Source organism: Phaenicophaeus curvirostris, chromosome 5 (assembly GCF_032191515.1).
Source record: "Phaenicophaeus curvirostris isolate KB17595 chromosome 5, BPBGC_Pcur_1.0, whole genome shotgun sequence".
NCBI lineage: Eukaryota > Metazoa > Chordata > Aves > Cuculiformes > Cuculidae > Phaenicophaeus > Phaenicophaeus curvirostris.
The window spans coordinates 62,001,983-62,029,083 of NC_091396.1; the positions used below are offsets into that span (position 1 = coordinate 62,001,983).

A 27,101-nucleotide genomic window follows, 5' to 3' on the forward strand; every position below is an offset into this window, starting at 1 on the left:
CTACTTTTCAGAGGTTTAAATTCCTTACCCAGGGACAAGAAATTAACTATAGACAAGTTTTTTCTTTAAAGGAAGGCTTCAGAACTGATCTTTGAGCCTTCAAACTAGGGGTGTTGTCATAGAATCATAGACTCATAGAATACTTTGGGTTGGAACGGACCTTAAAGATCATCTAGTTCCAAGCCCACTTCTATGGGCAGGGACATCTGACCAGATTGGGCTGCCCAAGGCCCCATTCAACCTGGCCTTGAACACCTCCCCGGATGGGGCAGCCACAGCTTCCCTAGGCAACCTGTTCCAGTGCTGCATCACTCTCATGGTGAAGAAATTCTTTCTTATGTCAAGCCTAAATCAGCCCCTCTCCAGTTTATGCACATTAATATGTCTATGGAAGAAAGGTGAGGAGTTGTCTAAAATACCTTTTTTTTTTAACTTTAACTAGAGATGAGCTGAACACAGCACGGGGAAAGAAATTAATTCTAAAGTCAGAATATTCTGCTTGAGAATGGAGGGTCAGATTCTTCCTTGGGCTAAATCCTTTTCTACTTTGCTAGTTTTAGGTGTAAAAATATTGATTCATATAACAGAAAACATTGTTTCACTCAGAGTTCTTATATTTCCAGCAGAGAACATTATCATAATGCTTCAGGGAAAATCCAAGAACCTTATGACAGAAAGCAGCTGCTTAAATAAGGGTTGAGTTTTACTCTGGGTCATATCAGATAATCCTGTGGGGTACTGTGACCTTTCCTCTAGTTCTGAAGCTATCTTTAAGATACCTCACTTCTCACACATCCCCATCTGGTGGCAGATAATACTTTGACATTGCCCTCTGAGTGGCTGGATTCTGAGTAGTGGCATTTGACTTCCTATGCTGGATTCCCACTACATGAATTCATTTTCACTCCCTTGTGATAATAGCAGCAGATGGCTAGTCCAGCAGCCCTCCGGAGGAAATCACTCTGTCCTTGCAGCCATCTGCAATATTGGGAAAGTAAACACGTCATGCCAATAAACTGTAAGTGCCTCATAGCATGGTGAAAGAGACAGGTGTGCACAAAAACAGTGTGTTTAGTATCCAGTTGTAACCAGAATTGTTTAGACAATTAAGCAGCTGGCTGATTTGGGATTATGATGACTTTTTTTCCCCTGTGGATAAGCCACGGGGCTGTTAATTAAAATTGCTAAAGACGCATGAGCCAGGGACGTACAGCAAGATTAAAGAAACACAGTCAGTGTAACAAAAACCTAAAGAAAGTGTAATAGCTGATTATAACAAAAAATATGCCTCTGAAGTCTAAATGAATATAATTTCTGCATGATCAGATTCTGTAACTGGCCACGTAAACATCTCTAACTGCTCCTCTTCCCTCTGGAAGCTGGATCTTTCAAAGCAGTTTCTAGTGTAACTTTTTCCATGTCTTGTGTGATTTAACATCAGTTTTATTTAGATTTAAATCAATGTAAAGTTCAATTATCACATATGCTTTCATTTGTTTTCCAAATGGTTATTTTTTTAAGAAAAAAAAAGACAACCTAATTTACTTCAGAATATATTTTGACACAGTTACAACAAATGCTCCTACCATCCTTTTTTTAAGTTCTAGCATGATTTGTTAAGTTCATTTTTGCCTTTTTTTGCAAGGCAAACCTGCCATTTAATATTAATTACAAGTGGACTTGGGGAGATACTATCTTAAAATATTTTTATTTTCCACTGTTGTAACATGCACTATGATTATTTTCATTTCTTCTGTTTTAGTGATCTCTTAAAAAGCTTGCTTAGAGTATTTGAAGACAAGCTGGTCAAGACGTAAATAAACATTGCTTTTCCTAACACAGAATCTTATATTGTTATTGATATTCCACCAAGCCAAGGAAAGAATTTAACATCTTTGGTTGAAATTACTCACAATAATGCACCAATACACATTGTAAATATGGAAAGCATATTTGAGTCATCTCATAGGCTGAATGACAATGCCGGTCAGACTGGAATACTTAAGTAAATGTGTCTGTCACTAACCCTATGGCTCATTAAACTCTAGCATCTGTTCTGTAATTTTACCATTACTCAGGTCTATTGGCAACAGAACAACAATATTAAGAGGGCACTGATCCTGCAAGGAATAGAATGTGTGCTTTACTTCATGCGCTGTGTGGTAATGTCATTGAATTAATTTAGTGCATGAATCTAGAGATGTTTGCTTTCAGGACTTAAAGACTAATCGACCACTAGCTTTTGAGATCTGGGAGGCAGTACCTCTCCTATTTAGCCATCCCACCTGTAAAGGTGGCCTTTACCAGCATCTGTAAGACAAATACTGGCAACCCTGGAATTCTAATGCTACACAAAGGGCTTATTACTGTACTGTTCAAGAAATTAATATAATGACACCCTGTTCCTTAATGAAACACTCTCAGTGTAGAAGCTTCCTCCACATGCATAACTTAGTCATAAGCTACTGCCTTCCATTTCTGCAGAGACACATCCGTGGCATGCTGGGCTCTCTGATTCTGTATTTGCTGAGGATGGACAGGAACAATACCTGGAACTTAGGATCACAGAGCTAGTTTCTCTAAATTCACTGCCTAATCCTTTTGCTATCTGAGATACAGCCCCAGAGGTCATTGGCAAATTAAATGTCTGCTGAAATACTCCTCACTGAGCAGAAGATTCTGTGAAAATAAAAACTGAAGAAAATTTGTGGGGCTGGTGGTTTAAAAGCCCTACCAGTACAAGGCTAAGAAAGTCTCATTGCATTATTAATAGTAAAAGAAGCTAGTCACAGAGGTGTCAGTTTTGTCCTAACAGCTTCATTTACAATACATATGAGGAAGAAATGTAGAAAAGAAAATAATTTAAAAAACTCAACCAACCAAACAGCAGTTAAAACAGGCTAAATAGAATGTCGATGGCAAGTACTATTAATCACCATAAAAATCAATGATGTAATGTAAATATTTGAGACTGATTTTATATAAAATCCCTTCAGTAGGTGATTCTTTGTTGGGAATGTATTGATTCCCCTGGAAGAAAGGCAAGCATGTGACTTTGGTGACTTTCCTTTTGATCTCCCAGCACAGCATGAGGCTCTCAGAGGTGCCATTTATACAATTAAGCAAGTGTGTTGAAAAAAATCTGTCATTTTCATTGTTTTGTGGAAAATCTAAAGCCCATAAACAAGCATAATATTGCTTGTATGAGGATCTACAGGGTTTTCAACTGTCTGAAGAAGTGAGAGAGAAATGCTATGCAAAGCAGTTGCAAACTCTTCCTATCAAGCAAAAGAGCGAGGAAATATCCCCTCTTGTCTTTTAAGTTTGAGAGCTTCTCCAAAACCACCCTACACTTTCAATTGAAGTGTAGTACGGTGGAAAAAAAGCCAGTTACTGGGAAACAGGACAAGCATAAATTCAAGCACCAGGGGACACAAATTTGCTTTGAATGAAAAACTGAAATACCCTCCTCCGGCTTTGTTCAGTATCTTCCCCAACAGCAAACCTAACTGGGTTCCACACTTAGTTATGGTGGTAGTTAGTCATATACCAGGGATACGTCCCTGGGTAATGGGATAGCCTCGGACCTCTAGGAGTTTGGATGGGAATAGATTCTGCTCCTTAAGGCTGCAGAACTTTGCAAGAATTCTGAAGAAACAAGCCAGAGAGACACCTTTGATTGAAATATAGAGAGTCATCTTAACACCATGCATTTGGACGTCAGTATAAGAATTACAAATGATGCAATAATTAAGATGTGAAATTGGGATATTGAAGGTTTGACGATTTTGTACTCAACAATGACTACCTTGTGTGACCTTGGGCAAATTATTTGTTGTCTTAGATACCACTCACCTACAGAAGAACCATTAACACTTTATCTCATTAACACTCAGGAAAAATGTATTAACTATGTGAGATGCTCAGGTACATTTGAGAAGTATTTAATACATATACATATCAATGCTTCATATGACTGAGTTGCTTCCTTCATAGTTTGGCTTTGTGCAAATAATGATCATGACAGAAAAATATGTTTTATTTTATCACCCTTTCACACTGAATATGATAGATAATAATGCACAAATTGAAAGAGGACTTCTTGGACTTTAGATTTTATACAACATACTACAGTTTCACACCTGCAAGAGCCTGTCATGTATTGTTGAGGAAAGCCTAGGGCAAGTTTCACAATGTGAACTCTGTTTTACATCTTCATCAAAGAACAATGCAGCAAGCAAGTGAACCAGAAATGTCACAAGGAGATGAAACCGTCAATAAAATAGGCAGTTTTCTTGTTTGCATCCTGGTAGATGAGACATGAAATTAAGCATAGAAGATATTTTGCAAGGTATCTAGACTGATTTGTGTCTTGCAGTAAAGTGTTGATTATGAAAAAGCAAGCATAAGATAGTGTGATGTGAAGTGAGGCAACACCAGATGAGAGCACTTAAATAGGTCCGTTCACAGAGGAATAATGGGAATAATTTTAGTCTTATCTTTTATACTGTGCTTTGTGTTGTCTCTCTGGGCTCCTTTGCATCACTCAGGCTCAAAATTCCCTTCTGATGTGAATGATGTAAATGACCTGTGAGACTCTTTTTGTGAAATGATATGACAATTTAGTCATTGGACTCTTGATCCTAAATTAACCAAGGATCAGCACAATACTGGTATTTTTTTTTTTATTTCTTGTACAAAATTTAGTGCTCCTTAAGCTGGTTTTTTTTTGACAATTGTACCCCACAAATCACATATTTTCTATTGCAGAATATTTTATGCATATATTATGAAGCTGAAATTTGAGGAGATAGTGGTTCTACCTTAGAAACCTGAAGAATTAGCAAAGTGGTAATACTGTCAAATATTTGCTTTTCAGCTTTTCTCCAGATCAGAAATTCTATGCTCTGTTTTTGGAGGGATCAGGGTCAACTGAATCAACTGCTGTTCGCATGAAAAGGTCGATTACTTTATTTACAATTCATAAAGACAGAGAAAATGATCTCATCTGATGATGGTGTTTTGTGCATAGGTGTTTGGAGCATCCCAGTGTACATGAGTGTTTCCACAAGTAGTGGGTTGTGTAAACAACTGAAAAGATTCATATAGGTGGAGACCTGCTGCACTCAAGATAATTGCTGATTCTTTTATCCTTGATGGCATTATTTAGGAACATCAGACTTTTGATATTTTGATACTAGACATGAAGGTGTCAGATCTGTTGGTGGAACATAAAGATATTCTGAGTAAAGGGCATGAAATGTCTTTTTCAAACCAAAGACCTGCTTATTCCAGATTAATACGTATATTACTTTTATTGTGTCTTGGTTGGTATTTTTCTTTTATTTTGGTTTGGGGATTTTTTTGTTGTCTGAGTTTTTTGTGTGTTTTAGTTTTTTTTGTTTTTAAGACACCTGACCACATTCAATTACATAAAACATTGGGAAGAAAACATAGGGAAGATATTTGCCTCTTTCTCCTCCCCTCTTCTATTTAATCAAGTGATCTCTAATGAAATACTAACTGCAGAATTCCAGAGTAATGCTGGAGTGTATGTTTTAATTATTGTCAAGTGCATGCTCTTTCAAGATGCCTAAATGGAAATGATAGGTTCTCCCTGGACTCTTATTAAAAATTACACAATTATGTCATAGTCAGCACAGGGGTATTGTCATCAAATAGTTTCAATGAGTTAGCTGGTGGCTTAGACTGAGCAGTGTGCTGCAAATTTCCTCCCATTCACAGCCAGGGAAATGAGAAAATGAATAAAAGGAAAAGAGAATTATGGATTGGGGAAAAAAAATCTGAAAACAGCTTTAACGAAACAATAACCATAAAAAGGAAAGATAGTAAAAATATTTAAAAATAATGAAATATATATACACGTGTATAACACCGAAATTTCACTCCCTAATGATTATCACATCACCACTGACAATTTAAGGTCAACACTGGACTGAGTGTCAGATGGGAACTGGCTTCAGGAATTGGATGCAGAAACGCACAGACTGACATCAAAGAGTTCTTCCAGAACACTGGACACCGAAGAAGAGAGCTTGGACTTCATGGTCTCTCAACTTTATATTGAGTATAGTGTATATGGAATGGAATACTCTGTTGGTCAGTTTTGGATCACTTGTTTTCTCCACTCTGCCCTGCAACTGTGACCCTTTTTAACCTTTGCCTTATGGCTTTCTAGTCACTTCACCAATCACCTTCATTTCTATATGAATAAGTGTAAATGAAGGTCTCTCTGCATATCTGTCATCCTATTACCTAACAATAATATAAATATCAAACAGTATCACTTCTAGAAGCTGGCTTTGGCTAACAAACCCATTCTTCAGGAAAGACAGTCTGTTGGAAAATGTTTAACTGAAAAGTTAGAGGAGAATGGGTTCTGTTTTAACTCAAACCAGGGCATAGCCTAAATATTTAAGATAAGTCTGATTTTGAGTTAATCGGAAATTATTTTTTGTCAAAACCTGCCAATAAGAGAAAAAAGATCAGTATTTTGAAAGTAAAAAATATTTTATTTGTAAAGAATATTCAGAAAATGAAACCCTTAGTGCATCAAAATGAAAATAAACTGCTACATCCACTTTCTGAAAGATAATATTCTAGACTGTCACACTTTTTAAAAAGGTTTCTGTGAACGTATGTGAGGAGTAAAGCATAGCATAGCGAGTCTGGTTCCTTAATATTTGTCATTAAATAAAGGAGGATTATGATTTTAGAGCCAGATTGTTCTCTGCCTTCATCCTGTTATATACATCTGACAGTCAAAAACACTATGACTTTTTCATAGCTTCTAAATAACACATGCCCATTACTTTCTGGACCCTTGGGCTTCTGGAGAGATTATGTGGTATGGTCGTTTTCTGCATGATCTAAAAAACTTTCATCTGTAGTCAGAGAAAATTTCACTTTGTGCAAACTGGGCTAAATCTACATATATAAACTGCTCTTCATTTATTGTCATTCACAGAAATTGAACTGACTTTGGCAGTGCGAGTGCTAGGAATATTTGCCTTTGTAAACAGAAGTAGGAAAATCACTTATGATTACGTCTCAAATTGTTAGACACAACTTTGCCAAACCAGAGAAACTGAAATGTCATGCTGTATGTCTGCTGCAGTGTTATTTTTGTTTTATTTTGAATAATGAGCTGTTTAGATGCACCAATGACAAGCAGTGAAATGGGAAGTGTTTCTGCAACTGGCTCAGCCTTTGAGTTTGTTGCTTATGATCTGCTGCAGATACCTGTCTCAAACTGGCATTGCAGCCTATTAAAAAAGCTGATAAAGATTCAAGGCCACTCAGACAAACCAGACAGATTTTCCAGGGCCTGTCTCCTGCAAAGGCATTTTAGATTTGCTTCTTCCTTCAATACCAGGTTCTGAGTTGCTGAAGAGGGAGGGCAGTCCTGATAAAATCATTCAAATCGCTGATCAGACAGTTGCCAGAAGAAGGAGCAAGTGATTATGGCTTTCCCTTAGACAGAGTTCCTAGCCTCTGTCCAAGATCTATCTATGCATTTGTCCTCCAAATGCTTAACACTGAAGGAGATCAGCTCAGCCCATTCCATGGCTGCGTTGGGCAGTGCGTGGTCAGGACACACGCACCAGACTGGAAACCCCTTATCCCATGTCCTCCCCAGGGGACTCATTTCAGCCTTAGTACCAGTTCTCATCTCTCCAGGTACCTGCCCTGAGTACCAGTAACAATGACACATTAACAATGAGGGGAGATTTGCTGTCTTACAGGTTTTAAAATTTTGATTATTTTACCACAATTTATCTGTCTGGAAGCTGGGCAGTGGGGCTAAAATTAGTTATATGGGGCCCTCCTCTTTCATTAGAAAATCAAATGTTTATTTTAGAATAGGATGAACTGCTGTCTGGATGTGTTTCTATTAGCACATGGATCTACCACCAGTCTTAAAGAAGGACCTGCTGTATCAACAGTAAAATGGAGTGAATCAAATCTCCCTGTTTGCCCTGAGCCACTCAGCCAAAAGGATCTGGCCTTAATACCTGGGGACTTGGGTACAAGTTCAATGATGATAAATTTTGCTGCAGCTGTCTAGGATATTTTGATTTATAAAACATACATTGATTCAGGTCAATGTGTTTGCAGTCTTGGGAAGCTCTTTAATTTAACATTATTAAAAAAGTTCTGTAGTGCTAACAGCAACATTCAGTTAGTGATCTCATGTGCAACATCTGTCAAGCTGGAAGGACAAACAAAACTATGCAAGTTACAGAAGAAACTTAAAAGATGACTTGAAGAGGGTCATTGCCTGTGTTCATGGGTCTTCAGATTGCTATAAAAGAAGGCAAATTCCTATCAGTGTCAATGCAATTTCTTGAGTCCTCTGTCAGAGTGAGAATCGGGCATAAGCTTGCACAAGGTAACCTCTGGACACCTGCATACCTAAGTGTATGTTGGTTGGAAGAAGGCAGATGAAGGAACTGAAAAGAAAATGGTGACTATGGCTTGTTTGGGGCTATGGGGAAATCAGAATCTTTCCCATCTCTAATACAAGACTTTATTACTGTGCTGGAAGTTTATAAAGCCACTTTGTCCCTGTAGCATTCCTAGCACAAGTTACTGTACTAGAAGAATGACTTTATTGTGAGAGAGAGGAAAAAGGCAAGTTTCTACCAATTAAAAGGGTCTCTATGATTTGTTCCTTAAAGTAAAAAAAAAAGTACTTAAACTATATTGTTACTTAAAGTAACAATCATGCAGGAAACATTTTTCAATAACCCATCTGCAGCAATAAAAATCTTAGCATAAGATATTAATCTGCATGAGTGATGAATAAGTGTCATTGTGTGATGCATTGAGAACTATTAAATCTCCAACATTTTGTTGTAATGTGAGATAAAACCAGGGTAGTGCCCTGATGGCAAACACACTGTGCCTTGCAAGTCTATTGTACCTGTTCAGTACAGTTATACTTTCTTCTCTTTATACACATAGTTCATTTCACCTGTTGTTTTAATCTACCTTTATCTCTTTGATTAATTGAGAATATTTGGGCTCTGTGCTAAGGGACAGAAGCCAAGAGCTTATTTCCAACTTTATTTAAAATTTATAAGGAGATAATCTTGTTGAATATCAATGAAGCAAAAGACGCAATGAAAACAAAAGGATAAAAATCATAGAATCATAGAATAACCAGGTTGGAAGAGACCCACCGGATCATCGAGTCCAACCATTCCTATCAAACACTAAACCATGCCCCTTAGCACCTCATCCACCTGTGCCTGAAACACCTCCAGGGAAGGTGAATCAATGGTAGAAAAGGATAAAGAGAAGAATTAATATTAAGAGACCTCATTCTTTTGCCTTAAAGAAACTACATTTTCAAAAGTGCAATGAATAATCCCCAAGAGGGGCTTTGGAACTGGTACTTCATTTGTGTGGTCAGAGGTGTTATAGATACCAGAAATTATGCTTTAACAAGTTTTACACAATTTCCTCTCTTTTTAAAATCCCATTTTCGCTGGCAGAAACATAGCAGTGGCCATCACTGGTGCTGGTAGTGCCCCAACTGTTGTTTTCCCTTTCCAGATATGAATCTGAGCTTGCACCACAAAGAGAGTCAGGAGTAAGTTGTTTGGAATTTAGCTGCCTCCTTAGCTTTCTTGGCATGGGAGAGAGGAAGAAAGTGACTTTGCTATTGATAGCTTAGAGAATCTCCCTGAGTTGAGGGGCTTTGCTATGAGGAGGGCTTGCTTCCAGCTGGTTCTGAGCTGTGGATAATTTCTCTGCTGGCTTTGTAGGGACTGAGCCAGAATGTGGCAGTTGAGTTAATGGAAATACACCAGCAGACATACTGCTATTGGTAGTGAGACTGTTTGCCAGAGAAGCAGAGGTCCCTCCTAGCCTTCCCAGAACCAGCATGCTTCCAGCTGGAACTAGAGACAAAACTATAAAATAAGGTATCAAGTACAGCTAGTCAGTCCCAAAGTAGCCGTTCTTATGAACTATTTTTACCCATTGTCCCAGCTATGCTTTGTCCTTGCTCAAAAACAACCTTCAAAACTTCCTTTTTTTTCCCAATATCTATCATAATGGAACCCAAAAAATTGCATTCCAACATTTCCAGCACCACCTTTCTTTTTCTATAGCTGCAGAACAATTTTAAGAAGTATTTAGTGGTGATACATGGTTTCAGAAAGGCCATTTAAGTACAATTCCTGATTAGAAATCAAAATAGTTACCCACCCTGTCCCTGTTTCTCCATCACCCATTCCTCCTCCCCGACCCACTTCCTAGCTAAAAGCATGCGGCGTGTGTATCTACAAACGACAACATCCTGGCAAATGGTATGGCTAGATAAAAGAATATCAGGATTGAATTTAGAATCTGGAACAGACCAGTAAGTTGCCTTTTTGTTATGTTTTTCCAGGGCATTTAGTAGACAGCAGACTGAAAGGGAGAGATTTCCACTAAGTGGAGCGAAGTTCCAACTATAAATTAAAAAATAAAATATTCTAAATGATCTGGATATGGATTAAGCAGACTTTAAAGTAACATTTCAGGTAGATGCTGGATTGCTCCAACACAAGATTTGGGGTAACTCTGGCAAAGCTAGAAGCAATGATCAGTAAGCGAGAATTGGCAGTAGAGGCAGCAAGTTCTGCAGCCAGGCACTAGATCCAGGCAAAAAGGCAGTTTTTTTAGCTGGGGAAGCCCAGGAAACCCACGAGGTCTTGAGGGGTGGGCAGCTTCTGACTGCTGGAAGAAGCAGCTGCCATGTGGTGGCCAACACCAAGGGATGGTCCTGGTAGCAGCTGTTGGAGATTTAAATGATCCCTAGGAAGTGATGCAAACAGGAGCAGGCAAACAGGTGCCTGACACATCAGAAAAGCCGGATGCAGCAATTTGTGTGGGCAGGGTGAGCAGGCAGGATGAGCAGGGAGGGCACTGGTGCCCAGCCTGAAAGACAAGAGTATCACAATGGTCACTGGGCAGCAAATGAAGGCTGCTCCAAGCTCTGTACCAGCCATGACTGATGCTGCCTCCCAGCAGAGCCCCAGTGCACACATTCTGCCACCCAGAATCTGGGCTGCAGGGCATCTCCCTCTTGCACTGGTTTCAGACACCAGTGGGGAAATTCACCCGTGGCAGCTGCGCTTGGTGGAGCAAGGTCAACATTGTGGAAGTGACCCAATAAGTTAAATTTAAGTAGAAAGGAATAAATATTCAGTTTTGACGTTTCATCCTTACTGTGATGGAGTCTTCTTGAATTGCAAGTGTTTTGTTAGACAGAGCTTTCCTGTGGATACATATCAGGATATAAATTTTAGTGGTAGCAACCTGCTGGTGAATACCCTGGATGGCTTCCTTTCCCATTCTGCTCTGGGGTAAACTAATCAGGAAAGCAAATCTGCAGCTATACAAGTTTGACCCTAAGTCATAAAGAATCATATCTAATGGGTTGAAAATTTCAGTTTAAGAAAAAAGAATAATCTAAAAACTCATCAAGCATTTTCACTACTCTGTATCATTTGTTTTGGGATGAACTTCCTTCTGGAAAAAGGGAGCGATTTACTGGATGATGGGAAAGTTCAGTAAGCTTCAACTCTAGATAACTTCCTCAGTTATCACAGAAATCTGAGATCACATCAGATCTTAGAGATCCCACTCAAGATCAAGATATTGCCTGCTTAGAAGCTGCTCAAAGACAGACCAATTGAATCTTTAGACACATAAAATCATGCTGCTCCACTTGACCAAGTCACTTTCTTAGTTTTACGCCAATTAAAAGTATCATATTAGCCTTGAAGTAGTCAGGCAGCTGGACCAGATGATCATCGTAGGTCACTTCCAAATGAAAATATTTTATTTTACTTTATTATGTTCTCTATATATCTTTAAAAACATCAGTACCTATTGATTAAGGGAAGCTTTCTAAACACTCTTTCATAGTTTATATTTTTTGGTTTTGATTTACTTTGGAAAATGTATCAGTACTTACTTAAACAGAAATCTTACATGTCCTGGGTTTGGTTATCATATGTCAGTTAATGAAATGCTGAACCTGACTGAATATTATTGAACATTACTGAATACTATGGAAAATTACTGAATACGACATACCTTTCCTCTCTATTTCACTGCTATATTCAGTCAGGGTGCTCTTTTAGTCCAGCAATCTGAAATGACAGCAGCATGTTTTAGGAATCCCATTATCAGCTTGCCTAATGCTCCCATGCTGCAATCACTCATCTATCATCTCAGCAGCCAAATGTTAATTTGACATCTGTTATATCCAATTCCAATCACTATCCAGAATCTCTCTGCACACAAATAATTTATTCTGTTTACAACACAAATTGCCCAGAGAGTATACCATCTTCGTGAATTTAATGAAGTTATTTAGTAAAAGGAAAAACATTAAAGGGGTAAAAGTAACATGTTTACAGGCTTGCAGCCAGCATTTGGAACATCTGAGGCCATTTCCCCATGCGTAATTCTCCAAATCTTCTGTGAGATTCCTGACTGCAGCTCTAAGAATGAGCCTTGATAGGTTTCTAAATCAGCATTAAACAGATGGAATTACTGTCATGTCTTACTACCACATTAGATTGTAATCTCTTATTATAGCAAAAAATACCAGTGGTCACTAGGGAACCAGGCATTCCATTTTGCATGGTTTTCCTTATTACATCTGATAATTAGTAAGATAGGTGCTAACAGAATATTTCATCACCACCCTTTCAAGATGAGGTTCTGTCTAAACTGTATTAGTGTAATCCTAAATTTTTGGCCCATCTTTTTTGCATGGATATGTGAAGACTGTTTGCCCAGTTAAGCAGCACACCAAAACTGGTAAAGACATAAGCACACCTACACATTTTTTCTACTCCTATGTCCAAAAAAAGACACATTTTACCTCAGTGTTTTATTGCTTCTTTATCCCATTGAAATGAATGAGAGGATGGTATAAATTTTTTTTTCTGGTAAAGCATGACATTATTATCCATAAATATGTTTTGAATTAGTTATATTACATAGAAAGCATTCAGTGTTATGAGTTACAGGAACCAGCACAGGATGGACATTTCATCATCATTTTTTCAGGTTTTCCCCATGCATTCATGACAACTTCACAAATAGTAAATGTCTGGATTCCACAACCGGTGAAGAATGTGTGCTAGACAGACAGAAACACACTGCGTTTGAGATAAATCCAATTGCTGTGCAGACCACAATAGGTATAACTGAAAGTGAGTGTTTTAATGTGAGGCAGGGTGAAAGACAGTGATTGCCAGTTAGAGCGAACAAGTTCAGGAAAGTCTTCAATGACAGCTTCTTCAAAGCCAGGGGCAAGTCTAATTAGCATGAGACAATCACGGCCAAAAGATTAGTGCACCTAAGAAAGAAAATCTCCTTCTGAACACCAAAACTACTTTCCCCATCACCAGACTGTCTGTCACTGACAATCACGACCACAACTTTCAAATAATGTAGCTAGGAATAAATCATGATAACCACTGGAATTTAAGATTTTGTTCTTTTGTGTTGGTCACCTGCATTTTAATGGTGAGATAAACGTAACTGATTTTCTTTCAGAGATTTACCATTAAATAAATAAAAAAACCTCTGCTTGCACTTTTCAATATCAAAACCAAAACAAATTTTAAAAGAAAGCATTTTAAAGTTTTAATTAATTTTTCATAATTTATCATGAAATATATAAAATGTTATAGTAGTACAGTCAATAGGTGCATGTTGTTTTAAATATAATAAGTCTTCTGCACTTATTTAAAACTATTGAAAGAAGTGTCGTGACTTTTTTCCCATTTTAAAACTATCATTCCAGGCAATGTATTTCTGCAGAGTAGGTTTATTTTCACTTTCAACTCATCTACATTTAAAAATAATAATTACTTCTTCAAAACCAAAGTATAGATTCTATTAAATATATCTGTTTACTCAGAATACTGAACAGAAAAAAATACATATATGCTAGAACGGTAACTTGTTTACTAATAATACAGAGTGTGTGAAATTTTGGGGGGTTTTTTAGGCCATAAGTACATAATCAACTAAACTTTTCTTCATAGCTTTAGTGACATGAAGGCTTTAACCATGATTATTTATCTATCTATTTCACTGTACCTCCAAGCAATAACCAGTAACCAGACATTCATTAAAAGTGGTGTGATGACTATTTAAGGACAAATAAGAAGATTAATTCATCTATTCAACATTTAAACAGTTAGTAATGGGGTGATTCATTAAATAATCCCAGAGGTCAACCAGTTAAAAAATTTCTAAGTGGTAAACTTATATTGTGCTTCCAACACATTTTCAATTTCAGCCTATTTCTTGTACCTATAGAAATCACAAGCTAAATATGGGCTAACCCAAAGCCTCTTGAAATAACTACAAAGGAATTAGTTTAGGCCCTTTTTTTCTCTTGGGTAACAGTAGCATTGGGGACTGGAAATTTTTTTGCAGTACTTTGCTAAAATCATGTTCAGCACATGCACTTTACCATGGAAGATGATTTATGGTGGCTCTAGTCATTGTTGTATGTATATTAGTGGATGTTGCAAATTGCTTGTGGAACAGTGCTTATATCATTCAGGAAGTGGCTGTAATTAGGCAAAGAACTGCATGTCAGACATAGTTCTCCTGAGTCTGGGGAGAAGAAATAGGAGTAATCTGAAGGTTCAATATTTAGATGTGAATTAATATTAGCAAAATTGCCGTGGATGTATTGTTTGCATTCTCTATGGTTTATGAACTAACCTGCCTCTACTATGATTATTTAGATTTTCATCTGGAAAAAAGAATAAAAAAGGAAGGGAGGAAGGGTTTCTAATCCCTCATGACTAAAACTACATTCTTGGCTTTGTGTGAAAGAGACAGTCATGTAGATTTAATGGTCAGTGGCATTACTTTAACAGAGGTTGTTTCAGCTGCAATTTGTGCATTCACTCAAGGACTTGTCATTTTGAACACACTTTAGTGCTAATCCTGATTTGCATAGTGAGCTGGTTTTAAGTCACATATTTGATGCGCAGAATACAAAAGCTTCCACTTTTTTTTTTTTATTTGATTGTTTGCATTTCAACATCTCAATGATAATTGTTGGTGCAGGGAATACCAACTCAGCAAAATTCTGGCACAGATAAATAGAGAATGGAAGATGGAAGAGGGAGTGATTTCATGACTGGTCTAAGTGATTTACGAATAGCAGCTCCTTTTCAAAAGTGCTTTAATTAAGCTCTTAAATCACTGATTTTCAGGAAGTTGGAGGCTTCTTAGGGAATGGTGACTTCTTGCTTTTTAAGTGCTGGTGATGTCTCCTTGTTCAATCTTGTTATTTGACATAGAGAAGGAAAACACCTGAACTTTCTTCCTAAACCCTAAACTCTCTTTATGTTACAGAAGTATAAGAACAAATTGAATTTTGTCCCAGGAGACAATCAGCCAGAGAATAATTAAGAAGTACAAAGTATTCCTCAACATTGTCCCCTCCAGGAAGCAAAATGTAGGCCTAAGCTGACACTAGAGACAGTATCCACTTTGCCAGAATAGATCAACACAAGGAACGTCCAGTAGACTTTTCAGACAAAATCAGTTTGCATTATGGAGCAAATATTTTTCATCTTTGATAGGTCTGATACAAACTGATCTGACTGAAGGAGCAGGATAGAGAAACTGCCTTCCCTTTCTAGAACTTGATTTTTCTATGGATTTATCAGAAATCCCTGAAACCAATGGAGGTTTGCATCATCCTGTGACTGAACCCTGTCATGAGCATCACCAATGTGACCATGCCAGAATGCTCAAAAAAACCATCTCTTGAACATCTTGGTTCCTCAGGTGCTCCTGCAATTCAGTAAGATCTTGCATTGCTTTCCAGTGGTACAGAAGGCAGCCTCAAACATTGCAACAGCAGTAGGAACATGAATGTGAGAAGTGGAGCAAGAAAACTGTAAGCAAGATTTATGGCAGAAGAAAACTAGAGTGAAGGAAAAGGGAAGAATAATTCATAAGGGAAGATAATAAAATAGTGCATGATCAGTGTCATGTCAGAGGTGAGTTTCCCCAAAAGTCGAGTCTTGAAATTGGATTGTATTTGGGTTTTAGAAGGCACAATGGGTCTAACTACTGTGGAGGTCTTTTCTTCCTCCAACTCCATGGGAAATGCTGGATACAGCCCAGTGAAGTTCCAGAAAGCTTAAAGCATCTCAAATAGAAACATTATTTACAGGATTGCAAAAGTTTGACTTAGTCACTGTTTATAGATGGATAGTGTCCCCTTTCCCGAGAGTCCTTTACTAAGCACAGCAGTTTCAGGTACACTAAGCAAGTACCTTAGTGTTCCAACTTACTACATTTATATAACGGGAATTCTTTCCCCCAGATGCCTGACTTATCCTGGACCAGCAAGTGGCCCAAGGAAGGGAGTTGCACCACCAATCTTTTATGCAGGCAGTTGTATCCCAGCATTCCTGGCTATTATGTAGCTTACTCTACTTTTCCATAATAAGAGGGAGTAAACTTATCTAATTGTGGTTTGAAGATGGTTGAGAGGTACATGCTTATACTGAAAATAAATCATATAATGTTCTGTTTTTTTTCAAAAAGTAAAAAATAAAACCCACTAAACTTTGCCTATTATGTTTCATGTTTCATAACATGAAAATGAGGTTTTATAGAGAAGAATATTTTTTTTACTTTTTTTCCTAAGTGGACTCCATTTTTTTTAATTCTATATAGCCTCAATGGGGCAACTTTCTTTTAAGCACACACTATATCAAACACGTTTTTCCTGCTGAGCTGAGGCAATGTCTTTGTAATGGTGATGGGCAAATTTACATCAGTACATCCCTTGTTTCCTGGGGAGCTGTTCCTGAACTATGATCTAGAAAACATATTATCCATGAACAAAACAGCTATAATGTCTACATCCCTTGGTGAGGTTATCTGTAAAGAACTTAGCAGGGACTCGCAAGTACAAGGAACGTACTTCTTCCCCTGAGCTCTGCGTTATCACTGTGCAAGTGCTATACTCAGGGGGATCCAGGTGGAGTAAGTCTCCTCATTTATCCACAGATCTCAAGGTTGTTCATGGGTTTAGCCTTGACGTATCTATTTGGCAGAGAAGGACAGAAACAACCTCCTCAGGTCAAACTGCCTCCCACAATTCTCAAATGCACTCTACACCCAAGATGAATGTGTTTTTTTACTAAGCAGCACAGCTGGTACAGATATGGAAGGTTTCCTTACATCAAAACATTCCAAGAAACTTAATTTTCTGCTGGTACCTATCCTAAAGCTGATGACACAGATAAGCTGTGCTTGTGTTTATTTTCAGGATTTAAGAACTATAAAATATGAAGGAAGACGGTGTATAACTGTTTCTATATGGGAGGTATTTCTGTTATATTTTGCTTTCAGTTTCTAGATGGTTTATGGAACTACCAGTTAAATGCTAGAAGAAGAGAAAAAGGCAGGCCAGCCTTCACTTCCTATTACTGAGTTACCATGACATGGTCTTGAGAGGAGAGACATGGAAGAAGAAGGTAAAGTCTACACTCTCTTCAGGCAGTAGTAGACAGAGCTCAAAGGTTTTGTTTTGCTAAAGCAACAAATATCTATTTCCGTACATGTGTGAGATCTTTGGGACAACTATAATGCTTACAAGGAGAGAAGTCAATGATTTCTGTTCATATTTCTCATATACCTCATCAAATAGAAAATCATTAAAAAAAAAAAGATAGCTTTGTGCTGGTTCTTGTTTTTCTGATGGCAGTACAGCCTTGTGAGTCACAAAACACAAGGACAAATAAAGAACAAGTATCTCTGGTAAAGTGCAGCCTGTACCCATTGACTCATATTCAGCCTGTTAGGTTTCAAGACTTCTGACGTGGTCTTGCTAACATAAGTTTGGGAAGATGTTATTAAAAGGAGGGTATTTTTTCAAATCTTAGATAGGAGTAATGGCATTCAAAAGGAAAGTGGTCTCCAGGGAAAACTGGGTCTAATAGATGCTGCCAGAAATTCTTCCCTTTTCAAAGTAACTGTGGAAGAGAAGGACAGGGTGAGGAGCAAAATAAATTATTGATGGTTCTGAAGTTTATTAAGCTTGAAAGAGTATCTGGAGAAAATAAGAGTTTTGTGTCCTGGAAGTTGCAGAGGAACCAAAAGCACAATACATGTAGAAAACAGATCTAGTGTTAAACTCAGATCTTCTGTGTGTCAGTAAAGTTTCTTGCAGAGTTAGAGTAGTCAAAAATGAAAAAAAAAGGTGACTGGGACTAGATCAAGAAGGGTAATTCCAATGAGAAAAAACAGTACAGAAAGTTATTAAAACCTGCAAAGGCTAGGTAACCAAGGTTGACCTGGTGTGGCTGGATCCCTAAAAGAGGCACTGTTGAATCTCCTAACTGCTAATGGGTCAAATGTACAAAATAAAGGACCTTGACAGTCAAATTGACTCATTATGGAGGCAGGTAAAAATTTGTAATTGTGGAATAAAAAGAAATCATGCTTATTTTCTGGGGTAGAAGAATTCTATGATGGAGAGAGACACTTTGCTGTTGCTGCATCTAGGCCACTAGCATTGCTCTAAGTTTGTTTCCCCAGTATCTACAAGAAAAAAGTGGGAAGCCATATAGCCCTCACATTCAGATTGAGACTGCATTGACCTCTGCAGATATTAAACCAATATCTTGATCTTTTTGCTCTTTCTCAGAAATGCAAATATGTCTGTTTGCTCCAATGACATTAAATTAAGCACCAGAACTCTGTTTTAAAATCTGAAAACAGGAGGCAAAAATGTAGAAGTATTTAGAGACAATTTCAAATTTGTGCATGAGGCAAAACAAAGTCTTTGACTAGATCTTTGTGCTGAAAACCTGGTAGGCATTCAATATCCTGCGGTCTCCTTCCTGCCAACCCATCCAACTCAGTTACCTCAGTTCACAACCTTGTGCCTCTGCTCAAACTAAACTCTGTCAGCATTTGACTCAAAAGTCTCAGGGACCTGGCATGGCAATGGTATGTGCATATATTCCTCTCCTCATGGAGGAGATCACCAATATCTAATACAGTAATGACTGTGGGGATAGGAGACTTTGTATTGCTGGAAATGAGTTCACCAAACTTCATATGCAAGCAGTCTTGAGGTCTACAAGAATACTTGTGTGGGAAAATCTTTCTGGCATAGTAGCTGATATCTGTATGCCTGGGTACCACATCTCCCTGTTTAACAGTGTGATTACTTTCATGCTCCTGGAGAAGTGTTCTTGTGCTTATTGGAAGGTGAAGCGGTAACCCAAAATATAACAGAGAAAAGACAGCTGTTTTTTTGTGAGAGCAAAATGTTGACAAATTGCCTAGTAACAAACTCGCCTTGAAAGATGCATATTGCTGTCCACCTGGTGCAAATATTGGGAAGGCTGTTTCATGAGGAAATAGAACAATCTTGGCACAATCTCAGCTGAATTAAATAACTGTTTAAAGTCAGGTTAATAAGTCCCAGGTTCTTCATCTGCAGAAGCTGAGAATCTGGATTTCTAACTACTCTCAGTTATGGCTGGTGGAGGCAATGCTCCCTAGTGCCCTCCCTGTGTCATTGCACTTCAAATATCTAATTCTGCAAGGTAGTTAGGAATGTGAACATCTTTAAGAAGATGAATGGAGCAGCACACTCCCTGGGACTGCTTCTCATTTAATTGTGGAGTATTGTGCTTAATGAGAACTCTGTGAAACTAGGTCTATTTCTCTTATTAATTCACTGTTTTCCCATAAATACAGAGATTTCAGGGAAGGTGATTGCCTGTCAGGGGACAATGGGCCTGTGAATAAAGAGGCTATTCCATCATTACAGCTCTTGGTAAAGTAGAAGAAAATGATTGTGCACATAAAGAATTTTAAAAACAACTAACTGATTTGAGAGAAGCATACTTTAGCATTCCCATGCTTGCTTTTCCTGAGCGTAATTTTTTTATCTGAAGTTGAAATTTCCCATGCTTCCATTTGTTTCTATTGTCTCTCTTCCTTGCACTGTGCTTCTCTGAAAAAGGCCGTCCTTCATTTTCTCTATGAAAACAGCTGACTAGGGACAGCAGCTGACTACGGACAGCAAAAAGATCTCAGGAGCTCTCTCTGCTCCATCTAGACAACTAGTCTCAGCCCTGCAACTACTTCTCACAGAGTGAGTGTTCAAGCTCGCTATCTCAGTGGCCTCCTCCAAGGTCGCTCAGGTTTGTCAACATCTTTCCTGTACGGGGTGTCCCAAACCAGGATGCAGTATCCGAGTCCTACCTCACAAGCAGAGGGGGAGAATCTCATCCATCTGCTTGCTCTCTGTGCCTTTGTTGGGAAGGACTTCAAATTGCACAAAGTTACCATCAGCCCTTTCCTCCATGTTCAAGTCCCTGTGGACAGCATCCTGACCTCGGGTGTACATACCAGTGCTAACAGTATATGTTTGTGTTTGGAAGGTCACAAGAGGAAATAATATGAAGGCTGAAAGACAGAGAATAGCAAATCTGTTGTAGTTTATCCAGTACCAAAAGAAGTGTCTCAAATCATATCCTCACACAAAAAAATGCCTAGCTATGTGATTTTTGCTTTCTTTTTATTGGTAATTAGCTTCCCTCCTCTCCCTCCCAAAGTAAATAGATTAATCACAGTGTAAGGAATTATATAGTAATAAGAAAACAGTGAAGTTGAAGCCAGATAGACTGATCTTCAGTTAACATAGCCTATACAATTAATATATGCCTAAAAATTAATACAGTGAAGTGTTCCTTTTTGAGGATAATCATTATGAAACAAAATGCTACGTATTTCACGAGTCCTTAGACTAATATCTTTAAAATAATTAAGATTGTAATATTCTCTATAATTCCACTTGAAATTATCCAGACAAAATAAAATCAATAATTCAAAAGTGATTGGCATTTCTCAGCTAAGCAGTATTTAAGGACTGTTCTGTCAATTATAATTTATTCAGAGAAAAGGAAGAGAAAGTTCTAGGATCTGTTTTGCAAGTGTTGATGACACATTGTTCCTGGAACGGATCCCATTCTTTCTGAAAGAAATAACAAAATTCCCTTTGATTTTTATCACACTTTTAAAACACTTTCCAAGCTTTCCTAAAAAGAGGAAAAGATTTCATTCATAAATTTATATATTATGCTGTTTTGGGATTTTTTTAAAGGAAAATCTGAAACAAACAGATAATTGTTATTATTTTTGTAACTAATCTTGCCCAAGAAGGCAGCAAAATATTGGAAACAGATGCACTGCTTTACTAAGACAAATACCTGTGATTTGATACCTAATGTCAACATTTTGAAATTAAGATTGCAAGCCTGTGCTGGCTACAGACAGCAGTCTTAAAATTCCTAATGGATCAAATAAATATTTCCAGCATGTGGTGAAGGAGCAAAATCTGCCTACATTATTAAAAGGAAAATTATCAAGTAAACTGTGTTCTAAACAAGCCTTTGAAGGCAGAATATTAAGGTCATTAACGAACTCTGACTTTAAAGGGAACCCCAGAAAGAATCTGTCTCTGGAACTAACATCAAATCATTCAAAATGAAAGCAAGCATTTTGAAAACGGTAGACCAGCCACTGAAAACATTTTAAAGAGTATGTGACTTTGATTTTATTTTTTGCGTTGCAACAAGAAAGAAATATTTAATGTCTCTGCTTTAATACCTTTTTGCACCTGTTCCTTCATAATTCCTTTGGGTTGTGCATAGTGAAACATTTCTTTAAGCTGGAGAACTGGAACATCCATTTGCCGCTGGTTATGCACATCTGAAGAGGCAATGGGCTGTGCTCCCACAGAGGGGCAATGAAAGACGGCTCCTAGCGCTTCATCTCCTGTCAGTTTTGAATATGCATTTTAAAGTGGAAGGCGTGGTTATGTTTTGGGATAGCAGAAGATTCCTGCAAGTTCCAGATAACTTGGACTCGGGAGCCTAAGAACCAGCCACAGAGAAATCCAGCCCTGCTGCAAAGAAGACAAGGATTTTTTTCTAATATTTTGCTGTCGGCATATAGGATATTTTGATGTATTTAGCCAGAAAGTTCCCCAAATGTAACTGTTTTACCTTTTATATGCATGTATACCTTATCATAGAATTTTCAACAGGACTATGTCTGTAAAAATATGACTGTATTTTCAGAGAAAGAGAATATGTGGATATTGCTGCGAAGAAGACAAGGATTTTTTTCTAATATTTTGCTGTCGGCATATAGCATATTTTGATGTAGTTAGCCTGAAAGTTCCTCAAATGTCATCATTTTGCCTTTTATATGCATGTATACCTTATCATGGAATTTACAACAGGACTATGAAATCTACAACTGTATTTTTGAGAAAGAGAAATTCCTTTTAGTTTCTGCAACCTAAGTACTGAAACCTATTTCTCTCAACAGATCACTGTAAGGGGAAACACAGGTGGCAGAAACAGCTGCAGCACAAGGTATCATTTTATTATTTTATTATTTTAATTAGCCCGATCTCATGAAGGATAGTGAAAACAGCAGAGGCGAGCTGCGCGCCAGTAGTAACCTGAGTGGCTGTTCCTCTGGTTGGCAGGCAGGTGGAGGTGATTTGTGCCTGCCTGTAGTGTCTCCTCTGCCAACCAGCTCTATGTTGCACCATAGTGAATGGTTTTCCTTTAGCGGTCCTGATCCTGGGTCCCTGCTCCAATGTGAAACTTCAGCTTGTCTTGATTCTGGAGAAAATAGTTTTCATTTTAAATCTTCCTTTAATTCCACCACCTTACCTGGACAAAGAAACTGGCAGCTTAGATCCACCTAGTACAGACCATGAGGGATAAAGGGATAACTTAAAGTGCCTTTTTCTCAATTTTATTTTCTCTATTTCAGAGGTGAAAGCCATCCACAAGCTAATGGAGCAGCGCCTCAGTCTCCCTCCTTCTTCCGCCGGGTATTACGAGCAGCTTTACCGTTTCTGTTCTTCCTTCTGCTGCTTCTACTTCTGGCTTTCGTGTTTCCATATTGTGAGGAAGACTACAGCTGCATCAAACAGAACAACTTCAAGTGGTCTTTCCATCTTATGCTGCAATACCCCAACGGACCTCCACCAATTTAGGAAATAAATCTTGTCAAAATTCTACATTTTGTACTTTTTCTGTAGAGTTTTAAATTACAAGCTGCACACTTTATACTCTGATGCAATAGATGCACTGTTTTTTAGGGACAGTGCTCTTAAGCTTGCAAGGAGATTGAATACTGAGCTATTAGATGAGGAAAGTGCATCACAGCAACCTTAAAAACAGCAGTTTGTCTCAGGTTTGCACAACAAACAAGCAGTTGAAGAGGCACTTTGCCTGAAATCACTGCACACCCTTCACGTTACCTGTAGCTTTTGCTTCTGTAGCGATGTGGTGGAAAAAAATCTCTGTATTTTTCAATCATTGTTGTTGTGTGTTCTTCACCCAACACATTCAGCAACAGGATGTACTTTTTTTTTTTCTATAATATGTTCTAGTGCTTAGGACTGCTGTGTTGTCTTTTTATACCACTTTATACCACAACTTTTTCTTGCCCCACTATGGGATCACCTCTATCAAAGACTGAAACAGGGGAACACCTTCTGGACCGGGACTCCCAGAGTCGACCGACATCTGTGGACCCGTGGTGGTAGCTATAAGCCCCTTTTCCTTCCCACTTTTCCCCACTCTTTCCTTGTTCTCTGTCTCTTTCTATCGTAACCTTTGAGGAAGATTAGGAGAATCCCCGTGTTGGTGAGTAACTTGATCTCAAGTTATTTTGAATTGTTGTGGATATTGTAACCCTTGAGGAAGATTAGGAGAATCACCATGTTGGTGAGTGGCTTTCTCAAGTGATTTTGAGTTGTTTTCCGTTTTTGTTTTGAGTCCCTGGATGAGGGAAAGACGACGAGAAAACAAGAGAATAGGGATTCTCAGTTAAGGATAGAGATACATCTTTTGCATTCTTGCCTAAATATGGTGCTCAACCCTCTCCTATTAGGGAAGAGTGAGCTCGAGAAAATTGGAGAGATCTGCAGAGTATGATAGACCAAATTTCTTTATTGCAAAATGGGGCTAAAGTTAAGTTCTTTCTACCAGGAAGAAATAGTGCAATAGCCTGCGCTGTTTTGGGTGCCAGCTTGGTCGCAGCCATTAATGACCATCTTAGGCAGCATAGTGATGAAGAAAAAAACATAGAATCCTTAGAAAACCTGGTCCGCTGTCACCAGAGGACAATTTCCAATCAGAAAAAGGAATCAGATACCTTAGAAAGCCTGGGGCACTGTCACCAAATGACAATTTCCAATCTGGAAAAAGAATTGGTGAAAAAGGAAAAAGAATTAAAGGAAAAAGAAAACCATTAATTAAGAATTGTTCTGGAAGTAAATTGTATTATCAGAACACTAATTCACAGGTTATAATATCATCGGGATCTGAGGAAAAAGTTGTCTGTCAAATTAACCCGATGTATCCACAGAAGGAATTGGAAGAAACAAGAAAACTTGATAAAAATTCCCCTCATTTAAGGCCCTTAATCAAAATGGAATATTCTTGTATTAATGGGGAGGACACAGACCCCCATATATGCACCAAGGAAATGCCCTATTCTGCCACTGAATTGGCAAAGTTAAAAAAAGAGTATGGGCGTCTTACCAAAGAATCTGAAAGAGAATATGTGTGGCGTGTATCTTTAACTGGGGGTTATCAAAATCAATTGAGTGAAACGGAGGCTGAGGGTTATTGGGGCCACGGAGTTTTCTTAACAACAGCTGATCACCAGTCCCCATGGACCTTAACTCAGCGTACTGCTTACTGGGCTGGGGGGTTAAACCCTCTGGAAAGGGGCGAACCCTTGGCAATAACTGGCACAGCTGACCAATTACTAGAAAGCATACAAAAACCTGCTTGCCTGCAAATAGTATATGAGAGAGAGTTAATTCCTGGGTGTGAATCACCAATGATGTTGCCCATTAACCCAGTAATTATGACTCCCCTGATAAGGGACTCCCTGAATCACTTAAACCCACAGGGATAGGTACCCAGAGAACCATAGCGTCTGTGGGTCCTGTGGAGAGGTTAGAGGCTTTTCTGCACAAAGGTGACAAGAGCAGAAATGCAGGCAGTACCATCACAGACTCTTACGCTAATTCCTCCGATTTTTCTACACCAGCTGCGCCAGGTAACAGAACCTTTACTAGACCTAAAGTCTGGACATGGCGGGAGGTAGCACGAGCATTAATTGATTACAGTAGGAAATATTGTCTTGTGGAGCCTTTGGAAGAAAGATCAACGGGCATCCGACACGTAAGAGTTAAAAATACATTCCCCTATCCCAGTAAAACTGCAGAAGCTGCCGAAGAACAGTCACATTCTAAACCTGTTTCAGCCTGACTTAATTGGTGCTTAAAAGGGGAATTCCTAAGGATTTAATCGATGGCTTACCTGGTGGATAATACCATCATTTTAACTCCTTTTGCCTGGAAAGAGCCAGTTTTATTTTTTATTTTTTGCAGGAGAACCCTGTGGGACATGAACATTTTTTACAGCAGAAACATAAATAAAAATTGAAGGCTTAAATCTGAAAATGGCTTATGAAATTTTGTCTGGGTTGTTCATACTTTTCTGTATTACACCTCTTATGAAAAGATTCAGGTGAGGTGCAGAAAAGTAGAACTCGGTTTTCAACCTGAAAAGGCCTCTGTTATTTCTGTTGTTGGCAGTTTTTTAGATTTCAACTTGACATCCAAAATTCACCCCGGCATTTCAAAAGAAATATGCCCTGCTAAGAATTGGGAATATATTAGGCAAAATAGGTTTACTTTGTGTTGCCGCCAGAAATTTACTAGCAACAATACTTCTTTGGACCTGAGTGACGTTAATATAGAAGTTAACAAATCTTGCAGAAAAGAACAAGGTGGTTGCTGGCTCAATTTTACTATGTTTAGTTCTATCTCTGTGATGTGTGATTGGAGAGCTGACCCAAAAACTAAACCAAAACTATTAGGTTTAATTCAAAAATTTCCGATGAATGTTGTAACTAAACCAAAACTTGTTGCAATACTCACACACCGAGGCAGAGACACTTCCCTCGTTTTAAATAACAAGGAAACAGTTTCTCCTTTTGTTGTTACTCCAGGTAATGACATTTACATAAGATGCCAACTAATGGCTGAATCCCTCGCTGAGCCAGCAAACAGCTATAGCATTGGACCACATGGTCTTATTTAATCATGCAGAACACAAAATTTGGACTGTTCGTTAAATTTTACTGCAATAAAATTTTCTCATAAGGTCAGGTGTGGAAAAAATAACACCAGACATTGGGGGGAATTAATGATAGAAGTTTTAACACCTACAGTCCCTCCCAAATCAACACTTCGACCAATGATTTATGAGGTTGGACCATTTGTAACTGGAAACACCGGTCAGCAACACTTATTTAAACCAGAATGGTCTCTCAAAAGGGTTGAATTGTTGATGCAAAATAATGTTTCAGAAGTTCAACCTGCCTGTTCTCCCTTCTTATGCATCTCTTATGCGGGATGGACCACCTGGCTACGTAGATCTTCTCGAAGATTAGTATCGAGAGACCTGACTGGTGTTTTGGGAAGTGGATTGGGGGTTCTGAAAAGCATTGATTCAGAGGTATTATTAAACAAATTGGCCGCTACAACTTTTGATTTGGCAAAAATAAAACAACCTTTACAATCTTCCCGTTTGGCTTTGGGAACGCAGCAGTGGCTACTGTCCAACGTATTACCAAAATGGGAAAAGGTGAATGTAAAAGATCATGAACTAATTCTAGACACATTCGGTGTAACCCAAAGTAATATTTCTTTGGCTCTCAGTTGCATCCAGGCTCAATTGTGGATGCAATCAGTGGCTGCATCAATCATTAGAGAAGGTGAAGAAGGTACTTTTCTTACAGAAATCCAAAAAATAATTTGAGATAATGCTAATGATTTTGAAAAGAACCTCCAGCCTCGGTGGAAGTTGGTAAATTTTACCTATGATCCTATTAAGAACACTGTCACAGCTTATGTGTTAACCATTCACAATGCTTCAGTATCTTTG

At 38.3% G+C, this 27,101-nt stretch overlaps 1 protein-coding gene across 1 annotated transcript; it reads left to right on the forward strand.

Annotated features, from left to right (window-relative positions):
- The first annotated feature begins 24,492 nt into the window (after positions 1–24,492).
- Positions 24,493–26,607, forward strand: LOC138720692 (uncharacterized). Its single transcript, XM_069857038.1, is given in 4 exon segments — positions 24,493–25,024; positions 25,027–25,125; positions 25,198–25,331; positions 26,524–26,607. Coding segments are annotated over 4 exon segments (849 nt in total).
- Positions 26,608–27,101: the final 494 nt, after the last annotated feature.